Source organism: Zalophus californianus, chromosome 13, assembly GCF_009762305.2.
Source record: "Zalophus californianus isolate mZalCal1 chromosome 13, mZalCal1.pri.v2, whole genome shotgun sequence".
Classification (NCBI taxonomy): Eukaryota; Metazoa; Chordata; class Mammalia; order Carnivora; family Otariidae; genus Zalophus; species Zalophus californianus.
This window is the reverse complement of record NC_045607.1, coordinates 54,593,968-54,621,649: the sequence shown is the minus strand read 5'-3', so window position 1 is coordinate 54,621,649 and position 27,682 is coordinate 54,593,968. Positions and strand designations below refer to the sequence as shown.

General features: G+C 35.9%; 1 protein-coding gene across 8 annotated transcripts in view; it reads right to left on the bottom strand.

Annotated features, from left to right (window-relative positions):
* NFIB (nuclear factor I B) overlaps positions 1-27,682 on the bottom strand; it is a 232,804-nt gene that overhangs the window by 1,885 nt on the left and 203,237 nt on the right. For 6 of the 8 annotated variants that reach the window (XM_027615063.2, XM_027615065.2, XM_027615061.2 and 3 more), the window contains 2 exons: positions 18,643-18,731; positions 1-4,837 (listed from right to left, as the gene is read on the bottom strand). The exon at positions 1-4,837 is cut by the window's left edge and continues 1,885 nt beyond it. In XM_027615063.2, coding sequence (XP_027470864.1) covers positions 4,708-4,837; positions 18,643-18,731 — 219 coding nt within the window. In that variant the 3' untranslated portion in view covers positions 1-4,707. The remainder of the gene's footprint in view (positions 4,838-18,642; positions 18,732-27,682) is intronic. The other 2 variants (XM_027615064.2, XM_027615068.2) reach the window with 1 other exon arrangement.

The following is a 27,682-nucleotide window of genomic DNA, read 5'->3' as shown; positions in this document are numbered from 1 at the left end:
TCATCGTTTCACACGGTACCTAGATTTTGAATCTAGGGACAGCACATGTCCTAGTGTCGCACCACTGAAGATGTCCTTGTGCAATCTCTTTTGTTGAGTCCTTATGAAGCTACCAGTCCCAAATCCAATACTCTGCTCCCTGAGGACACGTTATGTGAGACATAGCACTGATTTCGTTTTCTGCCTATCCCGAATGCTCTGTGAAACTTAACCTTAAATACCATCACGTAACAATCACAAAAACTTTTGCTAAAGGCCGTACATACTAATAAAAAGACAGCGGTGCTTCGGACATTCTGAAATGCTCTGAAAACCAACTTTCCCAATACTAAATACAACAAAATAACCTTCATAAAATATAACTTTTCTCCATTTACACTTTTTTAAAGGATTAGTAGCCTATGCTTTTCAAGCACAGGCATCTGTGAAATAACTCCTAACATGGACAGATTTTTTTTTTTTTTTAATACATAACTTAAGAGGCTGGAGAGTTTTAACTCAAGTCCAGTCTCTAGACAAGGAATATTCTTGTTTACTTTAAAAATGGAAACAACATATAGTTCCATTATAATTGTTAAAAAGTTAGCTTTACAAACATGGGAATTTTAATTTAAAAAAAAATTCTTAACAAAACTATACAGTGTACAAATTACTGTCTACAAGGTAGGCGGTTCGTTAAGAAGATCTTTCGCTCTTCTTGCTACTTTGCAGCTTCACAGATTCATTCACATATTTTTTTTTTAATGGAGCTGCCCACCCGAACATTACCCCATAACTATATTGCTATAATTAAGATTCTTGCCATGTCTTTATGTACAGTCTCCTTCACTGCCTTTTATTTATTTATTCATTTTATTTTTTTCCCTTAGACAAGCCTCCAACGCTCATGTCACTCCAGAGGAAACTTCAGAGGCACTGTGAGTGGTGGCCGCAAAGCCATGCAATGAGACGGCTGAACAGCGCCGCCGCCGAACACACAGGGGGGCAGGTGACCTCCTGATGCCCTTGGGTGACCTTGGCCATCCTGAAGCTCTGCAGTTCTGGGGAAGGGAGGGGCGTGCAAGATCTGCAAGAGGGGGGCCCTTAGTCAGAAGATCTACTTCCTGGTAAAAGAGGAGGAGGCCGAAAAATGGGATTTGAGATTTTCTACAGATAGTAGTATCTTTAATAGTTTTCTCACAAAAGGAAAGGAGAAAAAAAAAAATGGATTAAAAAAAAACCAAAAAGCAACACTTGAACTAGGCCTTTGTGTTCAAGAGGCAGGCAGGAATACCCACAGTGTGTAACTGACTTAGCTAGAACTGCTCATTCTCTGGCAAAAAAAAAAAAAAAAAAAGAGAGAGCGAGTCTGCCCTTAAAAACTACTGCGTGTCCTGTGAGGTTCGATTTGTTCACCTACTAGGTCCAAGATACATGAAGAGCTTGGCTGAGATGAGCTGTTTTGTATCAGGGCAAGTATCACAGAAATGATTGGACTCACTTTCCAACTTGCGTGGCTAGGATCCTGCTGTGCTATGTGGCATGGGGGCTATCAGACTGAATGGGCTCATCAAATACAATTCTAGACCCATAAGCATTGTTCTAAAGTATTCATTATTAAATCATATGCTGTGAGAACAATGGACAGTTTATTTTATTAGGCCGTGGCCTGGGGGAAGGGGGTCAGGGGGCTCCTCAAGACAGCCCTCCATGTGTCACTAATTCTGAAAGATTTTCCTTCTAGTAATGAATTGCCTCAATGGGACTGGGGGGCTGGGGGAGGGGTGTAAGAGCAAAATAAAACTAGCCTCCCTTTACCCACTAGCCCTCAGGGGAAACTAAATCAAATATGTATTTGAGGCACCATCCCTTAAAAAATCCCATCAGCATCTAATGGGCTTAATTCGTCCACAGGAACATTAATTCTTGAAAATTCTACATTTCCCTTCTGCTCTGGTTCTCCATTTAAAAGGGCAGGTAAAATGAAAACATAACAAGATTTACTAATTTTTTTGTTCCTTAAAAACTGAACTTTGATTTTAATCTAGAAGTCCAAGTACATTTAATATAGCAATCCTCTGTTCAATCCTCTGGATGCATTAAAAAAAAAAAAACAAAAAACAAAACCCAAGTGCACTGCCATCCATTTGAAGTAGTGAGTCACAGGTAAATCATCCACTACCATCAAGGAAAGGAAGAAATGGGGGAAGAGAAGTGGTGGAGAAAGAATGTGGGAGCACTCCCTCCAGCCGGGTGAATGTGGGAGCACTCCCTCCAGCTGGGTGACGGGTTTTTTAGGAGAAAACAGACTCATGTGTTAAACCCCCGAAGTGTGAAACCTCCGCTATGTGGATTCTTCCACCAATATTTTTGCCAAATATGAGACAGGCTCACTCTCCACTGTGGATCTTTCCAGAAAAACTACCACCACCACCACCATCACCACCACCGCCAAAAAAAAAAAAAAAAAAAAAACCAAGAAACAAAACAAAACAAAACAAAAAAAGATATGACAGTTTGTTTTAAGCCAAGTCTGCCTCCAGGAGAATTTTTTGTGTTCACGTGTTCTTACGATTTCTGTTGTGACAAAAACCAGAAAGGAGTTCAGCTTGCACCCCAGGTGGGAAGTTAGAGAAGGGGGAACCTGTGTAAGTTGAAGTTTGTCACAGTAGACAGAACAGTCGATTTGCAGCCCAGGCCCGTCTCAGGGTGCCCTGCTTCACAGCTACACTGTAAAGTGTTAAAAATCCTCCCACCCACCCCAGAATATATATATATGTATATTAAAAAAAATCCCCTGTCCATCTCTCAGTACACAAAGGACCTCATCACACTGCAAAAATAGCAGTACCCACTTTGGTCAATTAAAACAAACAAACAAAAAAAAGCATACATTATTTTTTTTAAATCTGTGTACTTACCTATAATAACCAATACAGCTTAAAAGCACTACCTACATAGGCAAAACTTGGTATTGCATAATTCGTATAAATTTGAAACCCCTCCCCCCAAATATTAATTGGAAGATGAAAAACATGAAAGGTTAATAGAAAAAACACCAAAATACTGAAAATATTGCTGGTCGATTACAATTTTTAAGCGGCAACTATACACAGCCATGATATGCTTTATAAATGTGAGATAAAGGTATAACTGTCTAAAAAATCCATGATGTCACACATTTTTCTTCGTCTGGAGTACAAAATATTTTGTCATAAAAATGGTAAAGATTTAAAATGATAATAAATGCAGCAAAACAAGTGTAGTGATGTCACTTTTTTGTTTTTTTTTGTTTTTTTTTTTGTTTTTAGATTTCAAGGCAAGGCACGTAATGTGGACATTATATCTTCGTGCAAATTAGGATTACTGGAAAGAGTATTTTTAATTAAAATTTTAAGAGACATAGAGGCAAAATGTGTCTGCCCATGCACACTACAGATCTGTCAATACAAGAAATTTGTTGAACAAGGCTAATGTCTGAAAGCACCATGCAAGTTTTCAGCACCCTCATTCCATCTGTTTTCTCAAGAGTGCGTTTTTATACCCTACACCCTGGCGTTCCCAGTTTGTAAACTGTAAGCTTTACCCTTGTGACATGGATTTGCCTGCCTCTTTGTCTCTGTAATGCAGATTTTATAGAACCTTTTGTACGTACACCCTATGGGTTCTTGATGCAACCAGTAATTTTAAATAAATAAATCCTACCTCCAAGGAGGCTGCAGCTAAACCAACATAAGTGCTGTGTTTTCATTAATTTTTTTTTTCCTCAAGCACATGATTTGTCTTGATTTAATGCCTTTTTAATGCCCTCAAAAACTGAGGGGAAAATAAATTCGTTCAAAATTATTTTAAATTCTTTTTAATCCCCTCAATTTAGAGTCCAAGGGCTGAAGGACTTATAATCATGATTCCCCTTTAGATATAAATTTATAAATTGCACTTGCCTCTGTTAAGTGTTTCTTTTGTGGGGAAAATATTATATTAATTTTTACTGTTGCATGCAGAGATAACACTTCACCTACATAGAGGCATTTCTTCCATAGAGCCTTTGTGTTCAAACTGTTTTTTTTTTACCTTTTTTCTTTTTTTCTTTTTTTTTCTTTTCTTTTTTCTTTTTTTTTTTTTTTAAGGTTTCAAACTGGGTTACACACTGGAAAAGGCTGGGTTAAGGGCCAAAATTTAATAAATCTGTACTGATAACTAAAGGCTACAGAGATTTTATATATATATTTTTTTAACTTTTAGAAATCAGAGTGCTTAGAAAATGGCTGGCTCATGGCTCGGTCACCCAGCACCTCTGATACCGCCTCCTAGCCTTCGTTGGTGAGATAACCAGGAATAGTGATTCCATGCGTAAACAACAAGAATACTAAACCAATAAAACTAGCTTATCATGCAAATATTAAGGCATCTAGAAAGTCAGTTAAAATATATTGTCATAGAGACAGAACATCTATTTCCCAGCGGACTTCATGTAACAAAGGCTACGTACGTTGCAGGGGCTGCGATCTACCATCAGCGAAATATCATCGACCCTTTTTCATGTCATTACAGTTTCAACCTTAAGGGAATTAGTGATTGTAAGTGCTGCAATTGCTGGTCTATATATCTTCTTTCTTCAGTTGGCTTTCCTTTCTCCCTTTTGTTTGTTTTGTTTTGTTTTGTCCAGTCTTCCTCTTTTCCTTTTTTTTTTTAATTTCTTAAACTACTGTTGTATTTCGTTTTCCCTCAGTTGCTCGTTTCTGCTTGAAGGAAAGGTTCTCCGATTATGTTCAAACCGTAATTTTGGACATTTGCCGGTAGGATGGGTGTCCTATTTGATACTTGGAAAGGAACCAAGCTAGCCCAGGTACCAGGACTGTTGACAGGAGAGGAGCAGGAGGGAGGGAAGAGAAAAAGAAGAAACACAATGTTAACATCTACAACGATATGAGAAATATAAATTCCACAGGCATCAAATTACTACTATAACTTTTTTCCACATTACAGTTTCATATGAGATTACTGTGCTAATTATAAATATTATAGGTACATACACTGCATGGTCTATTTCTTTCATGGAAGGTAAGGGTAATGGTGAGGCAGGAGAAATTCAAGTTGGGCTTACACACAACTGTGGAACTCTGATTGGGCGTATTCCTAAAATATCAGATCTACTTCGAGGAAGGAAGGAAGGAAGGAAGGAAGAAGGAAGGAAGGAAGGAAGGAAGGAAGGAAGGAAGGAAGGAAGGAAGGAAGGAAGGAAGGAAGGAAAAAGATAGAAAGAAAGAAAGAAAGAAAGAAAGAAAGAAAGAAAGAAAGAAAGAAAGAAAGAGAGAGAAAGAAAGAAAGAGAAAGAAAGAAGAAAGAAAGAAAGAAAGAAAGAAAAAGAAAGAAAGAAAGAAAGAAAAAGAAAGAAAGAAAGAGAAAGAAAAAGAAAAGGAAAAAGAAAGCAGCAAATCCACAATGGTTTGCTGGTTATACTCTGATCTTGCTTTACTTTCAATTCGTAAGCAATTCAGTGATAAGATGGGTTTCAGTGTTTCACCTGCTTATTGACTGAATACAACTGAAAGCTGTCACGGAAGATTTTCCTTTTTCCTCACGATAAGAGAAAAATACCTTTTTAAAGAAGGCCAGTACATAACATGCCATTTGAAATGCTAGCACCAGAGGCCTGGACACTCCCTGTCCCCGCCATCAGTTGTTCTGTGTCTGGAGAGCTGGGAGGGGTGGGTGGGAGGGGCGTTGGAGGAAGCAAGAGGGCCAGGTTCTCGACCCCTCCAACCAACTCTCCTTTCACCTCTGTGGGATCTGGGGCTGTTTAAAAAACCTTGAGCAACACCTCTCTCATTGCTACTGGGGTAATCTCTCATTAAACAAGTTATCATCTGGAGGAAAATAATCTGAGATCTGCAGATCACAAAACAACCCCGCACACCATACATTTTGACGGGATACCTAATCAGACCATTGTCTGTTTCAATACTCCGCTCAGAATGAATGTCAGCTAATTAATAGCTGCATAAATCATCACGAACCAAGAAAACATCAAACTGATAATTCCATAGCCTGTTTCATCATGGCCTGACTTGGAGACATCATTTCGATGTTTTAAATTTAATGTAGTATCCTTTACTTTTGAAAACCATGAGGTGAGATGGACACTATTATTGTAGATATCAACCTAGACAATCTCATTTTTTCATACATGAAGACCAAAGGTACAAAAAACCTTTATGGGATATTAACTTGAAGAACAACTTCGTAAACAAACAAACAAAAAGCCTGCATTAAAAAAAGAACCTGAGATAGATATGTACATAGATATATATTTATATATATAACTTCTTTTACTCTGGTGATAGCTCTACACAAAATGTGTCTTATTAGTACATGTCTAAGTGCGTATTTCTGAGTTGATAATTCAATAGAAACATTTCACGCTGGAGGGATTTTATGATTAGACTATGAGCTCCACGATAGCAAAGCCCATCTCTTTTTTTGCTCTCCATTTAATGTAATACCAGCATAGGGTGGATGCTCAATAAATTTTTGGATACAAAAACAAATCACTTAAGTGTTCCCAATCCCACCCAACTCTGTATTTTTAAAAAGTGGGGTTCATAATCATCACGTATTTCCACAAATACCTTGTGATTTGGCCCCCTGTAAAAAGAAAATCGGCATCTCTGAGCTTAAAATTATAGACGTTTGGTATTAACAAAAATTAAAGATGGAGGAATAATTGAGTAAGAGTTCGAATGAGGAATAATTCAAACTAAAAAATATGTCCTCGTTATCTGTTTAAAAGTCATAATTCTCAAGAATTAGAATAGTTGTTACTGAAACCTTCTCCAAGAAACTTAATTATTTTCACATATTTCTCTCTTCCCACACACATCTTCCATTTCTGTGCTTTGCATGATTGATTGGGAGAGAATGTTACACGATCATTCATGAAAGCTATTGTCCCCTCGCCCGGACGTTCCCTGCACTGTGTTACACAGTACTATGAGAGTATTTATTACTTCATAGCATAGTCATCTGTAGCTTGTGATTATCTTACTGACTGAAAGGTAAGCTCCATATAGAAACGTCTTGTCAATTCCCTGTAGAGTCTGGCCATAGCTAATGCTAATTACTTCTCAGCAAATAAAATAAATTACAAAAACAGGTATCCATTATTTTTAACCCAAAATGGGAAGCATGTATGAAAAACAAAAAGACTAGCCCAAATTGATGATCCTTGACAGTAAAAGACAGTGTCAACAACCAGCAAATCACTTTGCAAAAGCGAGTCCCAAATTCAATGAGCTCTGGAAAGGCATTTAGAGACTGCATACTTTAGGAAAATAAAGTGTATTTTAATGATTGAAAATAGATGTGAGTCTTTAAATGGAGAAGTCTCTCTAACTGATGGCAGAAAAGACAAGAACTCTGGGTTTATTTTGCAACAGCTTTCTTATGTGGTTCTAAAAAGAGACATGTATTATTCTTTGGAAAATGCTCAATAAAAACAAATTGATGCTAGTGACTAACAGGACTCTTGCTGCAGAATATCTAACAAATTCAATTTAGATGTTTACTTAAACTTTTCAAACCTCCCATCTTACATTATGACCATGTCAAAATTGCAGTGTGCAATATATTTGTCAATACTGTTTATGAACCTTTGGGGGGAAATAAATCTCAAACATTAACACTATGCAGACCTCATATATGAGTTTTACAAGTCTCTTATTGCCAATTTATAGGTTAGGTTCAGAACTATAAGGCACAGACATTTCTTAGAGCTTTTTGGTAGTCTCATTGAAAAGAATCTGGTCAAACAAATTCAAAGATTATGATAACAATGTAAAAAAGAGTTTAATCAAACAAAATAACCTATATCATTTCATCTCAAAAAGAGAATGTCTCAAACTGCACACTTTCTCAGGTAACTATGCTTTTTACATCTATAACTCCCTCTATATAAATCAATGCCGCTGATCACCAGTATGGGTAAAATAAACACACGTATTCATATTTATCTCCACATACAAAACTAGTTATATGTGAAGTGTTTAATAGTCTTAATTCATAATGGAGTGAGAATTATCCTTTGTCCAATCCAGTAATCTGTGCCTCTCTATATTAAGAGATGTGCGAACATAACTGAAAGATCTCAAAATAATCAAGGTCAAGTTAAGCTACTTCAGCAATAGATCTTCAAGCATGCACAGACTTTGCTTTCATTCCATTCTCCATTGCCAAATCGCATTTTCTTTAGGCAAACAGAAGATAAGCATGACTAAAAGTTGAAAGCACATCTTTAGAAAATATATATTTAAGTTATACCATTAAAAAAGGAAAAGAATATAAAGTACTTTAAAAAACCAGGCACGACAAAAGCAAAAAAAAGATTTTGACTATACCTTAACACAAAGAAGAATTCACCCTAACGACTTCTACTCTATGTATATAGTGAGATATTTCCTTATACACAGAACAGATACAAGTTACATCAAAATTCTAAAAAATAAAATATCTGATATTGTGGATACTATTTTCACATTATTCTCACCAAATGCATGATGTGGCTGCCCCAAAAACGGAAGAAGCAAAGAAACAAATTCTTCTGACCTTAAGATGCATTAATGGGAGGTGACGGCCCATTTTATCCTAATCAGACTATTTCTCAAGCATTGTGTTGCTTCTAGGCATCACTATTCAAGAGAAACAAACTCTATGACATTTCTTTGATGAAGAAACCCACCAAATCATGTCATTTGAGGAACAGCTGAAGGGAGACAGGGAAGATACAACAGTTGAGTTGGAAAGAAATATAGACTTGTTCTGTATAGTTCAGGTGGAAAGAATTAGCATAAAGGGAGAAAATTCCAGAAGAAAACCTGAGGCCCTACTACGAGCAAGATACCATTCTGGGTGTTTTACATTTGCTCTTTCCCTTGATTTTCTCAGTGAACTCTTGAAATTGCCATTATCCCCATTGAACAGATGAGAAAATTGAGGTTTAAACTTGTCCCAAGTTACCCGCCTAGACCTCAGATATGAATCAGCTCTGATTCCCACGGCCATTTAACTATATTATACCATATCATACTATATCACACTGCTTCCCTGGGAGGTCAGACATCCACCTAGACTAGAAAGAACTTTTGAACAGAGTTCTTGAAGGCAATATTTGCTTCAGGAGACAGTGGATTCCCTATGCCCCACACAGCTGGATCATAACCTAAATAATGGTGTGGGAGACTTGCGCACAGAATATGTGGTTGATCTGGGTGATCAAGCAACTCTGAAATTCAATACATATCCTCTGAAAAGAAATCTAGTTGAAGTTGTATTAGAGTGACCTTATGGTGAGGATTACGGGGTAAAAAGATACCCACTTCTTTTTAAAGGAAGGATATATTTCATATCCTTGGATAAACTGTATAAAGTAGTTGGTGTCTGCATCTACAAGTAGTAAATAGACTCTATGTCATTGAGTGAAAGAGAAAATTGCTCTGGACAAGTCAACATTTGATGGTTGTGCTTTCTTTTTGCAAGACTGTGTCTTCTAGGCCAGAAGGATTGGGCCCTTGGCTTTTACCTCAGTAACCACCCAAGAACCCCAGAGTGCCAAATAAACATATATGGAGTAATAAGTTGAGTAAGAAACGAAACAAAGTCAAAGGCTTCACTCCAACTATGTCTTGAAATAAGAGCTATTTGAAGAATGGCAAAATTCATTTATTACTAGTCTGCGTTTATCTGATAATGGGTTGGATCACCCATTTGTCAAGCATTTTATAAAAGGTAAAAGTATTCAGCTCACTAATATTTTTTAGGGGAGTAATAATATTGCCCATTCAGATTTCACATACTGATTTAATCATAAGACTACCATATTTACCTCAAAGATAGTAAGTACTCTTCCAAGAAGCTTAACAAAAATATTATAGGAATGAAGCACAAAGAATTTTATATATTCAGGAATACCTCAACTCTACTAGGAGCTACATTACTTATAGACAGCAATAAAAATAAGTGATGGCCCAGAAAGCATGGAAAATAAAGAAAATAAAGACCTTAACTGAGAAGGATTTACCTTTCATTCTTTTGCACCTGTTTTAAATATCCCCAAGAAAAGTTTTTTACTTCCTTAGCTAAATACTCCTAATTTTATTGCTACAATAATTAACACACAGGTATTAGTATCTTTCCCAAAATGCACAATAAACAATTTCCTCTATTAATGGCTAAAATCTACCTGGAAAAACCAATCAAGGGCAGGTTAATTAAGTACTAATTAAGCCATGCTGTCCTGGATTGTGTATGTATGCATTTGGACTGGCTGCTTACTTTGACATAATGCAAATGCTATAGACGGTGTCTTGGGAAAATATGCTGGCTCAGTTGAAGGAATATATGGGTGATATTTAAGTACCTATATATTTAAGAATTATTTTATGTTGGGGGCACCTGGCTGGCTCAGTGGGTAGAGTATGGGGCTCTTGATCTTGGGGTCATGAGTTCAAACCCTATGTGGAGCATAGAGCTTACTTTAAAAAAAAAAAGCTGGGAGAATTATTATATGTTATTATATAATAAGAATATATTTAAGAATTCATTAACGTATTATAACAAAAAGTGGTATGTAATAAATATACTCGTTGCTAGTATGGTGTGCATTATCTGCCAGGGTACTGTTTTATGAATTTTCCATCCTCATAGTGAATCTATGAGAAAAGTACGAGTTTCATTCTGATCTTACAGATGAGGGAACTGGAGTAGGAAGTTAAGTGCTTTGCCCAAGTCATGTTGCTATTATGTCACAGCAGCCAGGATCTGAACTCTAGCAGTATAGTTCTAGGATCTACATTTTTACCCAGTAGGCTTTACCTCACATCTCCCTCTTTTGTGAAACACACTTTACTTTTATCACTGGACAAGAATTTATATTATCCTTAAATTATAGAAGAGACGCTATGAATTAAGGTCCACATCATGCAGACACACCGAGACTCCCAGAGAAGTATAATTCTTGAGTCCAAATCTCAACACAAATAACTGTATCTTATTTATCCAATTCCAGATTCTTTCCAGCTGAATACAGTATTTGCCTTTGATTATGTACGTGCAGATGTGGCTGTATGTCAGTAACTTGCTCATTGAATTCCACTTCAGATGAGGCCACACTAGAAGTGAAATAGACAAAGTGCTTTACACCAGTCTTGGATTTCTTCGATTTAGTTCCTCCCCTTTTAAGGATCATTATTGCTATCTGAATGATCTTATTTGCATGAAAGATGATTTCTAGTGATTATTACTATTTGTAATAATCTGTATCAGACAGCTCCCTGGCCAGCTCTTACCTGAACTGCAAAGTACTCTTGTGGGCTCTCTGGGAAACACCAAATATCATAAACTGCAGGTGGCTTGTGGAATTATTCTAACTGCAAGCAATAGCACTTCATAGTAATGAAAAAGAAACGTATTTGTTTCTTAACTAAGTAGGTAAATAGCCTTCTTTATTGCTACTCCTTGGGGACCAACGATTTTGGAAATAACATATCAAAACGGTAGGCCATCAAAGCTCATTAATTTATATTCAGTTGTTTCAGATGTGTTTCCGTTATTGGAGCATGCTGGATTGAATGTTAACTTTACCATGCGTGAGTATTAGCATTTCCTATGTAAAATAATGACTTCTGCCAGCGAAATATGTTATCTAGTGAAGAGCACAGGGCAAGAAGAGCCCTTATGTTTGGACCACTGCAGCTAAAGATAAAATGTGCTCATTATAGTTACTGTATTCTTTTTTTTTTATTTTTTTATTGTTATGTTAATCACCATATATTACATAATTTGTTTTGGTAGTTACTGTATTCTTTAAGTGAAAAGCTCTTACAAAATCCTAGAAGACGCTTCAACAAGGCAACCTATATACTTAAAAGTAGTAAGAACGTATTTCCTTAAAATGTTTACTTTAGACATAAGAAAAATACAATTCCCCTAAATAGGCCAAGTTAAGTAGATTTTTTTTAAAAAAATTATGTTTGCTATTTTTCATGTTTTAGAAGGGAAAATGAAAGAGAATTACTACAAAGATGGCTAATTGTAAATAAATTACAGTACACACATGCATACATATGTAACGACTTATATAGCTGTAGGAGGTTTCAGCCAATTAAAAAATATAGCATCATCAGGCTCACAGTAATTGTTTGATCTCCTCCCACAGACTGTACCACAGCCGAGAACCCTACATGTGGGTTTCCATCCTTTCTCTAGTCTGTATTCCTCTCTATCCCTGGGTTCCTTTCAATGCTATTGTTACAAGTACTACTGCTCCCCTTATTAGCATATGTGAGTCTTCAACAGCAGACAAAATTCTCCACAAAAATAGTGCTCCCAAATAGTGCCTTTCACTAGAGAAAATCACCCAAGGCATACTAAGTTAAAAAGAAATGTAAGTTTTATACAAAAGCAAAAAGTGATTCTTTCCCAAGTGATTTTCATTTAAAAGCAAAAAGCAGCGTTCATTTGTAATGTACAAAATTGTACAATTTCACCTCTAAATAACAGAACTTACTTGTATCCAAATTCCAAATCATAAAATCACAAGTGATTAGGGAACTGAACAGTTTTAAAGCATGCCTGCTAATACAGGTGCAGAAAGAATCACATGTGCAAAAGGAAAAAACAAAACAAAACAAAACAAAAAACAAAAGACCTTCCTTCACGTAAAACGAGAATTAACAAAGGAGAATATAATTGTAACTTTCAACAGTTCGCGAGTATTCAAAATCCGTGTTCTTCAATTTCTTGAACTTTAACAGGCTTTCCTGCCTTTCCTTTTTTCTTATGTTTATGAGTACATTTACTCATTCCTATGCTCTGTTATCTAAGTAAATATGACTAAAAATTCACGACCTACCTACTCACAGCCCTGCAAACAGGAAAATCAAAAAGGTCACTTAATAAAAGGGGCGTTGGCTGCTGAGGGCGCGGACTCCTCGCGGACGTAATACATATGTAAATATGGCGCTTTACGTAAAACATCTTCAAATAAAGTAGGTGTTTAATGTGCGTCTTTCATTGCAAAGGGTTAATCAGCAAGGTTTACGTTTGGGAATTTTCTGAACCATGCTCCTCCCTCTCCCGTAGTGCAGCCAAAAATCATCTGACAGGAAACATAAGATTAAGTTTGTCCTACCTAAGCGAACAAAGAGTGCTCTGAACAGGCCACCGGTTTACTGCAGAGCGGGAACTTTTCTAATCCTGCTGGAATCTGCAGTGCTGCTCAGAAAATATCACGGAAAAAGTTGTTTTCTTTCCTCTAACATCTTGTCTCTGGATCATCTCATTTTGGTCACACTGCAGATCCTGCTGCTTCTCCCATAAAGGTTAACTTAAAGCTCCAAAGATAATCATGTGGAAAATGGACATTATTGATTCCTATGGTCCATTGTTCCCCTATCCTAAGTCCCTGAAGTTCAAGTTCAATCTGGAATTACATCATGTCTGGTTTCTCCTGGTTACCAGACGGCTTGAGACGTGACCACAGCTACAGAAAAAACAAACAGCCTTCTTCACGCTTCAGCTCCCCTATCGATTCAAACGTAAACTTTTTTCTTTCTCTCAAGTATGCTTCAAGTATGGAGCATGGTTAATTTAGAGATTAAGTTCCAAATTAGATTATCTAATGGCATCTTAATGGATTGCTGACCCATTTCCTGTGGGATGGCAGCATGCAAGTCTGGCTGGAATACAATTAATTTCTTAGGAAGTGTTCTGAAGAGTTTCCTAGATAAAAAGGAAATGTTGTGCAAATCTTTCTTTATAAATGGAGAAAGTTAGGGAAAACTACAGCAAATCGCAATGTATTTTTCAACAGCCAGATCACTGATTGTGTGTGTGTGTGTGTGTGTGTGTGAACACCATATCAAGACTGTTTTCGAGAACGGTACCATTTTTTATTTCATAACAGGTGCAAATGATTTTTTGATGGGAATGGAGCAGTTCTTTTAGAAAGAATACTCAGATGCAAAGAACACTAGTCAGTAACCCCACTACCAAACAATGGACATGTGCATTTTTGGCTTCTGCAATTCTCCTCCTCAAACCAAATATGCTTCCATTCATCTACCTTATCAGCATTTCTATCATAGTCCCAGAGTGGTGCTAGGGGCCCAGAATGGTGAGTAAGAAGTTGAACATTTTGAACACACTTTTGAGCTGACAGCTGAAAAGGAAATTCAGCACTCTGAGAATAAAGCTCCCCCCAGGAACTCCAGGAACAACCCAGCTGTTGTGCTGTAGTTATGTGTCAAGATAACAAACTGAAAGCAGGAAATGCTAACCTAGTGAATTTGTAGGGATGGTCTAAGTGTAATGTTGAAAGAAGAGTTAACTCTTAATACTACCTAAGGACAGGAAACATACTGTCCTTATCATATATGTGCCCTATGCCTGGGTATGCGTGTAGACACACACGCACATATATGCGTGTACCCACATTTACGCATGCGCACGCACACACGCCGTGTGCATACATCATATATGTATTTGCATACAAACATGGTTTGCAACCCAATATTGAAGATTATTTTTGTTTAAATCTTCATCCTTCTATCATTGAGGACGTGTATTTTACAAAGAACAGTTTATAGACAAAGCAACGGAGATGGTAAATGGTTGAGGACAGTCTTATGCAAATAGGGTTCTATGTATGGCATGAATGCTCTTACTCCTTCCTTTTTGCCCTCCCTCTCCTGACCAACCAGATCCAAATAATCTTTACTGGCTGCTAAATTTCTCCTGGGAAATCAAGCGACTCTTTAGAATTGCAGTAATAAACGACAATTTCTTACAAAAACACGTGTAAAGTAACTACAGAACGAAGTATTCAACTCAGAGAAAGGAACTGCTAACACATGTAACATGGAAAGTACCTGATAAAAGTCTCTTTGGTGCCATTCAATTATGGCATCAGCAGAGACACAAAAATCCTTCCAATTATTTCAGTGGAATCTTCATTTATTCATTATTTCAGAGGCTGAGCAAATGGTTTGTGTAAACATATCCTTCAGTAACACGTGCATGTTTATTTTAGCCATCTGAAGGCTTCTTCTATGTTTATATAAGCCATCAGACACATACAGCCACTCACTTGTGGCTTTGCTTCTCTTGAAAGGGTGAAGGCAGAGAAGAGGGAATGAAACAATAAATCCAGTTGCTCTTTTGCATAAAGCACCTCCTCCAATGTTTTAAAATAACTAATGTTTATATTATTCTTGGATTGTCCTTCGGCTTTCTTTTTCATTCAATTATATTGCTCTTTCATACTTGATAGTACAAGCCATGTTCAGGCTATAGTTTCACAAAAAAAGAAAGCCGGTCAGGGAGTTAACTGCTATGTTTGTTTATACCTACATAACTCACATATGCCACAGTATAATTTGTCCACATCGGAGGACAAAGCGCAGACACAACAGAACAGCATCAGCAACTCATCACCTCTTACCCTCCCAAGAGCTGAGTCCCTCCTGACTCAAGAAATGAGCACTTCCCCAACGGATTTCACTCTGGGTTAACTGCAGTAACCTTTGGGTTAGACAGAAAAATTCATGTTTTCAAGGTGCAAGCAAAACACACACACACACACACACACACACACACAGAGCTCACAAAATTCTAAGGTCAAAACAACAAAACACCTTCAGGGTTGCAACCTAAATAAGTCTGTGAAAACTTTCCGATGGAGTCTGCCATGGTTCCTAAGGGACTATTTCTCCGCTGGAGTGGGGGTGGGGCCGAGGGGGAGGGGGATGGAGGAAATCTTCCAGCTTTGATACAGTGGCCCAGCTCTGCAGGCACTGCCGTTTCCAGTCCTGCCCAAGGTGCTGCTTGTGACCTGGAAACACGTCTACAGGAGGATGGGCTTAAAGCAGAAAGGGAGGCCACCACGGACAAGGGATTGTACTAAGAAAGAAATGGCAACAAACAACAATCAAAACAAAATAAAACGAAGCAAAGCCAAAACACAGAGCAAAACCCAAACACCTTCTTAGCTTTGCCCTTTTCTACTACAAAGTCTCCGGGGGATTGCCTTTTGTTGAAAACAAAAAGCAACAACCACCACAAAAATAGCCTGATAGTTTCTTTATTATTCCATTATGACAAAGGCAGATTATTTAATTCTCTGGTTGAAGGGCTCTACATTTCTCAGATATTTTCAATTTAATCAGATAATTTTAAAGCTGCAGCAGTGCCCTGATGATTTTAGATGTCTGTTGTCTGCCTTAAAAGTAGTAGTATTGCAGAAGTTTACGATTTCCTTTTTCAATAGCTTTTCTAGAAAAAAAAAAACCACGAAGTTTCATAAATAAGCACAGAGCACAAACTATAAACCATGAATGTGTTATGAATATACTGCGCCACAGACACAGCCTATCTGTATTATCAGATATGGACTCTACTATTAGGGTCCTATTAAAATAAAAATTGCTGTCTTGTTTGAGCAAATTTATTGTAAACTGCAGGATACTTAGGTTTTCAGAACTGCGAGCACCTGTGTCAGTCACCCAGCATTTGGGACAGCCTGCCACAGAGATTCAATAAACACCTGTGGAATGTATGCATGTGATGGCCACCATTATCAATGATGTGCCTTCTGAATCATGATAAAAAGGGAATAAACCCAAAAGCTACCTTTATAAAGCCTTTTGAAGTATTAAAGCCATTCTCTATATTCCATTATCGCTTAATCAAAAAAGTGTTACTATCTTTGAGAGGGCAAGAAAAAAAATCTTTACAAAATGAGTTCTGAGTTTCTTTCCAACTCCTTCTAACCTGAAGCTGGTTACCACACCAATTTTTTCAACAAGAAGGGATTTTGGAACATGAACAATGCTCTCCTAAGAACTAGGTGTAGTCATCATATTAATTCACCCCGATCCATGTGTTCTGTGGTGATTCATTGTCCACTCACCTTTTCGCTTTCGGGGATATCAACTTTTGATTCAAAAAATGACTAGGAACTGGGTGCGGTTATATTTCAAATCACCAATAACATATCTTTATTTGGCTTTAATGTTCTTTATAGAGGTGCTAGCCTACTTTAGAAGTAAATGTCAATCGAAAATCCACAGATTTAGAAGTTCACACAGCTATAGCCACATTTAAAAATACGAGTAGACTTCACCTGATTTGCAGTTCTTATCAATACGGTAAGGTTTAGACGCAGACAGAGTCCGTTTCGCTGACTGACAGAGAACACAGACTATCAGGAAGTTATTTAATCAAATTAAATCCAAACATGGTGTTATCAAATCCAATTAAATTAACTTAAAAATAATTAAGACCACTTAAATAAGACATTTTCATTGGATTTAATTCATAATCTTATTAAGACTATTTAAATAAGATGCTGGCCTTGTGCTTATTTTCTTTTTTATAAGCCCATGTTGTATTTTTTTCCAAATGGAGGAATTATATAAGCTTCTTGGGGAAAAAATTAAAATATGTAAAAATGTATACATTTTAAAGTGGATGCTATACCAATCTTTAAAAAGAGGAAATGTCCTATCGTATTCGTTTTAGGAAGAGTATTAAAAAAAACTCATTACATTTTTAAATGGACTCCAAATAATTTTCACCTGAATAAAACTGGACATTTTGTTAATTGAATTCTTTTAAACTCGACTCTTCAATGGTTTCTATCAAGTAAAATGGAGATGGGCAACACGTTTACAACTGGTATCAGAGTATGTACTTTTCACCCAGGCATTATAATTATAGCGGGGTTGGAAAATTATGTTGGCTCTACTTTTGGTGAACTCCTTATGGGATTACCTCACTCTTCTCTATAAATTTTTATCTCTTATTACATATGATTATGCCATGAATCTTAATTATTTAATTTGTCAATTTGACACAATTTGATCTTTATTAAAATAATACATAAGAAGCTGACTTAGCACTACTAACTTTCCAAAACCAATACACAAGACAATATCAAACTAGTTTCGAAAATGAAGTTTTAGAATAATTTTCTCAGCCAACCAAATAAATTCAGTTCTCAATGATTCATATCAACGAACAGCAGTTAAAACTTTATTTCAACCAAATTCCTTCTTTAGCTATTGATTTCAACAATCTTCTGACTCCAGAATTAATGAGTGCCGCCAGTTAACAGTTTAATTGACTAACCGGAAAATTTTCTTCTGGCTTTTCCCTTCTGACAGGGGAATAAGTGAACAGTAAAATGGTTCAAAGTTAGCAGTAGAGGAAAGAGCTGAAGTGAGAAGAATCTATAATGCGAAAAAACCAATGCTTTATTAAACCTCAAATAGCTGAAAAATCTTCCCTAGAACTATGATTTCATTTTTCAGGTCCTAAGATCTAAGTGTCAAACCTTCTCCCCGCCCCACCCCCAACTTATACACTGTTGAAAACATTTGACAGCACTTAGAAATTCCCATGATCACTTAGCATATGCTACAGTCCCAAATTAATTTGAAGTTGCATTTACATAAGAAAGAAAGGAGGAGGGGAGGGAAAGAGGGATGGTAAAGCCAAAACAACTAAATTTTTAACATATATTTTCTGTAAAGCTAGTTAAAAACAAAACACTATAGCTCAGGTAATTTTTAGGTGTAAGTGTAGGGTTGGAAATAATTAAAATGTTACCTTTGCCAAGTAATTCCCAATGTATCCTCACTGGTACTGGGGTATAAATGCCTGCCGTTTTGATTCATGGTCCAGTCACAAATCCTCAGCTGTCAATTGAAACCTAGCAGTCAGATATGGATCGAGCAGTACTACAGTTTTTAGTATTTAAATGAACACATGCAAACTAGTATTGTACATGGCATTAACCTTACTTTCCCAAGAGGCAACTTAAAGAAAAAAAAAAAGGCAAAAGAAAAACCTTACTCTGCAAAGCAAAACTTCCTAGACTCTTCTTTTTTTTTTTTTTTTTAGAAAAAGCTACTGCAATATGCTTCTCTATTAATTAAAGCATACAAGAGAAATGAGGGCTTAGAACATCACAATTAGCCATTATTAGAGTACAAATTGAGCTGAAATAAAAGCAAACGTTAATATTCAATAGAGAGATATATTTTAGGAAGAAAATAAAAAAAGCTTTTTTTATGCAACATACCAAATCATCTGCACTGAGTAAAATAATCAATAACTTTAAGCATGCAGTTTGCAAAACACAGGAGACATGCAGTTTAGAGGAGTAAAGACCCCATCTCTACGTCCCCCCCTAGCTTACGTTTAGAAGCATCAAGGCACTCTGTTTTAGATGTTTCCTAATTTTGTTTTAGCCAAAGAGGCACCGTTTAGGAAGAGTTGATAAGAATTTCTATTTTCTTTTTTAAACTCCGAGTAATGGTATTTAAAATACTTTACCCCATCTGAATAGAGCGAGGAATGCTCGGAGTACAAGCTGAAACAAATTCTTCCCAGATCTCAGAGTCCTCAGCTCTGCCCTTTGGAAGAGGGTTCGAGTAACCCTATCCAGCTCTGTTTGGCTCACAGCTGCCCTACAGTGCTAGCAGATTTATTGAAAAGATATATTGCTTATTTTTATGCTGAAGAAAGTAAACTTATCTGGCTCTGGGCGGGGGGACACCCCACTAGAAGATCATGGTTTTTAATTGTTAGATAGCCATGCTGTAAATGAACTGCATCTCACATTGTAAAGTTGACTTACAGCAATCCACTGAACCCTGTTTGCTGCTTTTCAGTGAGGATTTCTACAAGATGATGATTGCAGCCAAAGTGCCTTTAAACTGATGATAAATTATTGTAATCCTTTCTGATAATGTTATAGCTAAAAAAAAATTGGCTATTAAGAACCTTTACCTTTCCTGTTAGACCAATGAGTTTCTACACATTCTAAGTAACAGTGATTCTGCGAGTTTTATAATAATCGTTTTGCACACTTTTCTACAGATCTATGAGTCTCCAAAAATACCACCTTAAAATTTCCAAAACACATGTTTTCATTATATTGATATTTTAGTTGAAAGTAATTTTATGAAGAACTGAAAAAATTCCTTTAAGGTAGGTCAGTAGATAGGTAAGTAGGTAGGTAGGCAGATAGACAGACAGATTGATAGATAGATTGATAGATGGCCAGATAAATAGATTGATAGATACATAGACTCGTCTCAGAATGTATTCATGAAGAAGCCATAAACCAGTAAAAAAATTAAATTGGAATGAAAAATATTCTTAAAATGGACCATCATACTTGCATGATGGAGAAAATGTATACTTGCTTAGTTTTAAAATCAGACAGATCACAAACTTTATGGCGAGATTTTTGTCAAGTTCTCCAAATGGATTATCTAATCAGTAATGCAATGTGATGGGGCAACCTGAACTTGTTTTTTTACAGCAACAGTAAGCCAGCTGTCTATTTCAAAATATGTTTTTTAAAAGCAGTACTATGAAAATAATCTAAAAACAGTTAAAAAAAAAACGAGCTTGTGTAAAGATGACCTTAGGGACCACTTATTGATTCTGCTGTAGTCAGTGAAAATCCTAGTTTTCAGTCAATTAAACATTCTCAAGAATGGAGGTGTCTCTTCACACACAACTCCTGATAATTCTGCTAAATTCAGGTTAGTTTCTGGGGGGCTCTCAGCTTAGATTGGACTAGTGCTCGGAAAAAGATGCTTTCACAAAACCGTGTGAACCTAAATATTACTCGCTGATGAAGTGACTTGTCTCACAAACAATTACAGGAACCCTATGTCTCCTTGAAAGGAAGCATTTGTAAACTGCTTAGTTTTTTGTTGTTCACATTGCTCATGTTACGTTTATTTGTTTGTTTACCATCCTGAAATATGTCAGGTGGGCTACCTTTGGCCACATATGTAACATTTAAAATCAATGTATTTTTGGGCTTTTCTTTCCTAAGAGTAGTCCCAAAGGGGTTAAACCTGACTATAGCTATTCACTTTCATCCATACTTAAGATAAATTCAATAGGAATATTTTCTTTCAAACAGAAAATATGAAATACATACAAAATGATCACTGAATGTAGTAGTTAGCAGTAATCTAGATGCCAAAGAACTTAGCAGGATATTAATCTGTACTGAGTTAATTTCCTCTCCGTTACTGAAAATGAAAAATATAAATTATATTTACTTAGTTACCTAGATTGTGAGGCAGCATTTATGAACATTCCCAAAAATTTCTGAGGAGACAGGTTTATACATGCTTATTTGTTATAAATGACTTAAGCCAAGTCACTTAAGCAAGAGTCTCTTCAGGTTTTCCGGTCTTACTTTATTAATTAACCTTCTTTTGTGCAAAGCATCTTTGAATTAATAAACCTCCTAGTAAAGTGAAATTTTAAAGGTGATGGTGTGGTAGGGGAAACATATAATTAAAATAGAAATCACCTCTTCACTAAAGATTTCCATGACATTATTCCTAATAAGATCAATTACGAAGACTGACAAAGATAGTTCTGACTTAGCAAATTTTGAATAGATTCTAGGTGATAAAAGGTTAATACTAGGTGTATTAAAGCTTCCTTTTGGGGCATGTTAAATGTTCTTAGTATTAATGTAAGTCAGTATCCCCAACAACGAAAACTTTTTACATTATGCTCTAAATAAATTTAAAATAATAGGTGACAATGTTATTTGAGGTTGGCATGATGGTTTCCCAGTTTCTGTCCTGTGAGGGAGTCAGTGTTACATACTTTAGCTCTTGAGTCTTTTTAAATTAAATTTTAAAACTTTAAGTGGTACCTAAGCTTCAATAACACTGTAATGGCTTTTCCAAGTATTTTCCCTCAAAAATTAGGAAATTACTTGCTTTCTCCAATGTAATCAAACTTAAAACACTAGGTACTGATTAGTTTAGAAATTTAGTCTACTAAAGTTGTCTGTTAGTTTGGAGATGGATAGCAATTCTTATTTTTGTAACAATATAGAGTCTTCGACAGACCTGAGCATATGCATATCCTTATAGAAATGCACACTCACATAAATAATTTTAATTCTTTAATTTATATGCATCTATCAATATGAAATTAGACTATCTAGAAAATTAAGGTAAAATTTATATTAAAACAATTATACCCGGAATTCCAAAAGCAAGCAGAAGGTGAGGTAAAGAAGTAAGATTCTCCTCCAGAAAAGCTATGAGTAAAGGGTTAAGGTAGAAATAGTCCAAACTAAGAAAGAAGTGAAGGTTAAGTTTTCACTGCATATGTTCTTAGGATGGAGTTCTATGAAGTCTCTGGAATAAGAACATTGTTCCTTGCCTACAAGGATGGGTCCAACCAGTTTCCCTCAAAAATCTACATAGGAAAAAAAAATCTACGTAAGGGAAAACACCTAAGATTTGAATCATTAGCCTTTCCTACACTACACTCACATAGTCATGTAGGTAGCTGACAGCCATAAAGAATCAATATTGCTTGTGATTTCAGAGTTAAGATTTTGTTTATTCAAATGAGGGCCCTCCATTGTTATTACCAGGGGCTTTTGTTAAATGCTTAGCAATTAGCTTTGGGAACAAAGGAAAGAAGGTAAGCAAAATGTTCTATTTTGCTAGACTCAGCAAACAGGCCGATGAACTAACAGTCCCTCATGATGACAACAGCTCTCAGTTGAACCAATAAACCATTAAACTGTAAACAGAATAATCAACACAGGCAAATTTACCTTCTCACTTTTTTTTTTTAAGTTTACAGGGACCCTCAGGGGAATAGCTTGAAAGGTACGTTTTTATGTTCCTCAGGTTTTTTTCATTTCTCCAGATAGCCTCAAGGAAACAGATTTTTGAGGGGTAGAGGAGCTTTTGAGGGGATGCTTAAAAAGATTAACACTCCAATATCCAAACTCCCCTCTAACTCTTAGATTAGTAGAATTTTATTTTATTGCTATTATTAATTACTCACCATGGAGCAAATAAAATGGCCTCTGAATGAGTAGGGTGTAGCCTTACTGAACAAGCAAAATGTTCAGAATGAAACTGTTATATGTAAGACATATAAAACATTAAAAAAAAAGATATTCAAGATCATCCTGGTACCTTAAATTCTAATGTCAGTTTCTGAAACCCATGCTTCTTGATATTTAATTGAATCAGTGCAGAATTACTTTAAATGGGTATGCATAGCCCATGAACAAAGTAAACATAACTGATCATGAATCATAAGTATCAGAAAATGAAAGGTTTTTTTAGATGGAGACTACTTTAACTTGTAAAATTTAAGGTTTCATGGGAACTCAGAGATTGTGTAATTCAACCTCTACATTTTCCTTTCCAAGATAAGGATACAGGACAGCAAAGTTTATGGACTTGTCCAAGGTCAGACATGCCCTGTTTGTGTCAACATTAAAACCACACTTGCAAACTCCTAATCCCTGGTTCTCACCCAAGACACTAGTTTGCCTATCACTGTTCTTGTCCTACTCTCCTTCATGTGCAGCCCAAGAATATTTAAAGCTAAAATGGCTATAATTATAAGCTTCAGAATTTCCTCTACTTACCTGATTCAATTTAGATTTTTTAAAGTAAGTATTTTTTTCAGGGAAGAAGATAATTTTTCCCTTGTGATTTTGTTGATTGAATTTAAGGTTACAGCAAACATAACTTTATTTTTACATTAATTAGAATGGTCTATCTGGACATTAGCATTTGATAACTACTCAAAGTAAGTTAATAAATAAATGAATGATCAAACAGACCATGGAAGGTTTTTTTAAAACTTAAGAACTAGCCAAAAAGCTAAACATTTGCATAGCCATTATTTTGACTGAAACTTCCTTTAAATGTGTTTCCTCTCCAGCTAGCATATGTGAAGAGTGACCTCTTATCCATTTACATACCTACCCAGAAGTCATGTGATAGGGTTTTACGTCAAGCTGTCAATTATGATAACAGACACAATAAGAACAGCCCAAGTGTTGATAGCCTGCTTCCTGACTTTATTGAAAAGTTTGTTGATAGTCCACTTGTGTCCTTTCAATTGCTTGCCTCTAATAAAAGACTACCTTTCCAGTGGTCTCAATATACCTAGCTTTGGCTTTGCCATTTGCCAGGACAAACAACATAAAGAAATTTCAATTAATATCTTAATTGAAAAAAAAAATCCTACAGAGGCAATGTCTTATTAGGAAGGCCATCTGGTGTAACAGAAATGTCCAGTGTAATGAAAAGTACCTCCAAATTTGAGTTTCAAAACTGTATCAAGGAAAGTGTTGAAAATATTTTGATATAAGGTGGCCCAGTAATTGAAACTGAAATAATAGCATTAAGTAGTCATGCAAGAGATGTAACATGCTGAAGCTCAAGCACCAATAAAATCCATGCAATCGTGTACATAATGCAAGGACCTGAGTTGATCAGGCCATGCATTCATTAGATCTAATAAGTGCTATACACAGTCAGGAGATTATAATTTTGAGAGATGAAGAAAACAAGCCTTACATCTTACAAACTAGAGCTTACTTGACTTTGTTGTCTCCCTTTGGAAAGGCAAAAGGGACCTCCCATTTATTTTAGCAAAATCTCAAATCTATATCAAAAGTTAATATGCTTTTCAATAGCTGGTTCAAATAGCAATCTTTTATTTCCAAACAAGAAGCTTCTTAGCTACAAACTTTTATTTCCAACTTGCAGTAAGATTTTTTTTATATGTTGTACTGATGTATAATAGTTAAAGATTTATGTTTTTATTATAACCTTCCACTCAAATAGAAGGGTGAAAAGTTAATGAGGCCTTCTTTGATCCCACAACTTGCAATGAGAGCAAAGAAAGAAGTCCTGAGATTTAACAAATTCATTATGAGGTTGACCAGATAAGGAACTGGTGTTAATTCAAGTAAGTTGTCTCATATTCACCATTTATGCTAAAATCAGTAGACTGGATTATAGAATAATTTCTGTATTTTATGAGCAAAGTCCAACACTCTGCTATAGAGTTCCCATTTTGTCAAAGAGACAAAACTTGGGACATATACTTCCCTCCTTGCCTATCATGGTGAATGTGCACCGTGCACTCCGTGCAGTGTGAAGAAAGGTAAACACTGCATTCTGCTAAACTTTTGTGCAGTGAGGTCAGAGAGGAGGTCCTTGACACTTGTGAAAAAGTTCCGAATCATAAAAAAGACATTTCTCAGGAGAGACTACAGAGTTCAGTTTGCCAAAGCAGGACCCAGGAGTTCTTTAAGCCACCACACCATCTTCCAACAGAAAAGTTAAAGAAGAATATGGAGTTCCAATTGATGTCTGCTTTCAAGATCTCCCCAAGCCCATAGTGAGCGCATGAACTAAGTCAATCATCTCACAGACAGTCTAGTTCCAGACCTTGAACCACACAACACACAAGACTGTGTTAGGGGACAAAGGAAAAATTTCAAGTCCTGATCAGCTGGCATGAGCTGATTATTATGACCAGTTGGAGAGGATTGTTTTTAATAGCAAATTATCAACTGGTTTCCATGAATCTTTTTGAATTACTCTTCATGATTATGGATTTTTTATTTTTTAGATTCAAATGAGATATCAATATTTGCAGGGACAGGTGACATTCCTGTGTCAGAAAAAACTAGTTATTTCAAGTCAGTTAGCGACCAATAATAATCAGTAATAACCATTATCAAGGAGCACAGAAATGTATAATTACTAATAACAGCTGTATGTGTACCAAGTTGATGGGCATAAAAGCATATACTTTTAGGAGTCAAATTTGCCAATATGGACATATTACTCTTACAAGTGGAGTATAGGGTTAATTTTAACATTGGCCATCTCAATCGAAGAAGGCCAGTGTCCCTGTGTGTTAGAAACGACTATATTGAAGGGTCTGCTTTATTGTCATCTTGTGGAAAGATTATTTATAAGATAGTCAGAATTATTCAACAATTTTAAATTTATCGTTAACCCTAATTTATGTAGGCTATATTAAAGTTCTTTTCTGAGAAAAAATAGCACAGCACAATGCACATCAATACTTTTCATAACCTTAAAGGATAAATCTTTATAAAGCAGCCGCCAATAAACTGAAGAATGTACCTGGTGACAATATTTATTCTTAAGGGGTCATGTATATTAAAGGCTATGGGGAATGTTTAAAAGAACTCTCTCAGACTAAATCCATTGCCTTTCTAATTTTGAATTTCTCCTAGCTAATATAAAATGATTGATTACCTTTATTTCATGTACCCCTTGATTTTCCTTTTCATTCATCACTGAGTGCTTTAAACCAAATGCATTTAGAACCTGCTGTTACAAGAGTGGTCTCTTTTAAATCTTTGTAAAGTAATGAAAGGACACAGTAAATCAATCTCATTTCTGCTGTGCGAAAGCATAACCTTTACTCTACTTAAGTCACTTAAACTATTTCTGTCCCTCTGTTCCTGGATAGTAAGCCTGAAACTTCAGCTCAGTGGGTCTTTTAAAATTTAAAAGCATAAAAGTAATAATGTTTTAACTGGAACCTTGCTTCAGTAATACTCATGTATAGTATGAGATGCATGTACACGCATTTTCTGCATGCCTCAAAATTGCAGCTCATTATAAATCTGGCATATTGAGCTTCTTCATTTCAAAAACTAGCACTAAGTCTTCCATTATATACAGGGCAAGTTATCCATTTGCCTGGTAAATACCAATCCTCAATAGAATTGAACATTACATGTTAGGCTCTGAAGCTTCTATAGCTTTTTTCTTCCAAGGATCAAGACACATCGTGTGTTCCATAAATATCAAACGCATTTGACCAAACAAATATTACTTATATTGTAAGGGGTCTTCACTTGACATTGCCCACTTAAATAAGAAGTGGTGGTCTTTGATGAGAAAAGTTTATAGTTCCAGAACTCATATATATATATATATATATGTATATATATATATATATATCTCAATTAAAGTATGCTCAGAACTCCATCTACCTTAAGACTCACGCTTTCCTGATGCTTGCTAAGTTTTCTTGATTTATCTTTGGGATATGTGAAAAAAGAAGTAAATTCTGCATGATGAAATTTTGTGATCATAATTTCCTGAGCCTCTAACATTACTCATAAGTGATAAATATAAAAAAAATATTAAAACTGCCATAGGTTAGCACAGGGGGATGGGAAGACTGCTTCTAAATACATGGAACTGGGTATAATCTAAATGTGTTTGGGGCTAAAGGTTTAAATAATGGAGGCATGTGTCTGTGAATTAAAAAATTAACTACAAAGTAGAGATGTGTCATAAAGAATAATGCAAATCCCATGGTAAAAATATTTCTGAAAATATGTGGAATGATTTTTAAAAGAACAAGTCTCTAAACGTATAAATCCTACATATGTTTTTAGAAAACACAGTGAACATATACATTTGTCAAATAGAACCATATTATAGTAATTATAACACATTTCACATTATAGCAATTTTAGAGGTGAAAAAAAGCAACATTCCAGAGAATTATGTTGAAAAGCCAATGGCGGGCAAAACCGCTAATTATTATTTGGTATTTCTGTAACTGTGTACAGATGTTTTCAGTTAGTTCTCACTCTTTTTGTTTTGTTTTGCTTTTTAAAAATCTGGCACAATGTCAAATATCTTGAATAAGCTATCATCTTTATGATTCTTCTCTGAACTCTGCATGTGGTGACCTTTGATCTACGCCGTCTGCTACCTTGGTCCGCAACTGGGCAGGACTTGGGAATCTTGCGGGAGGCACAGAGAGAGAT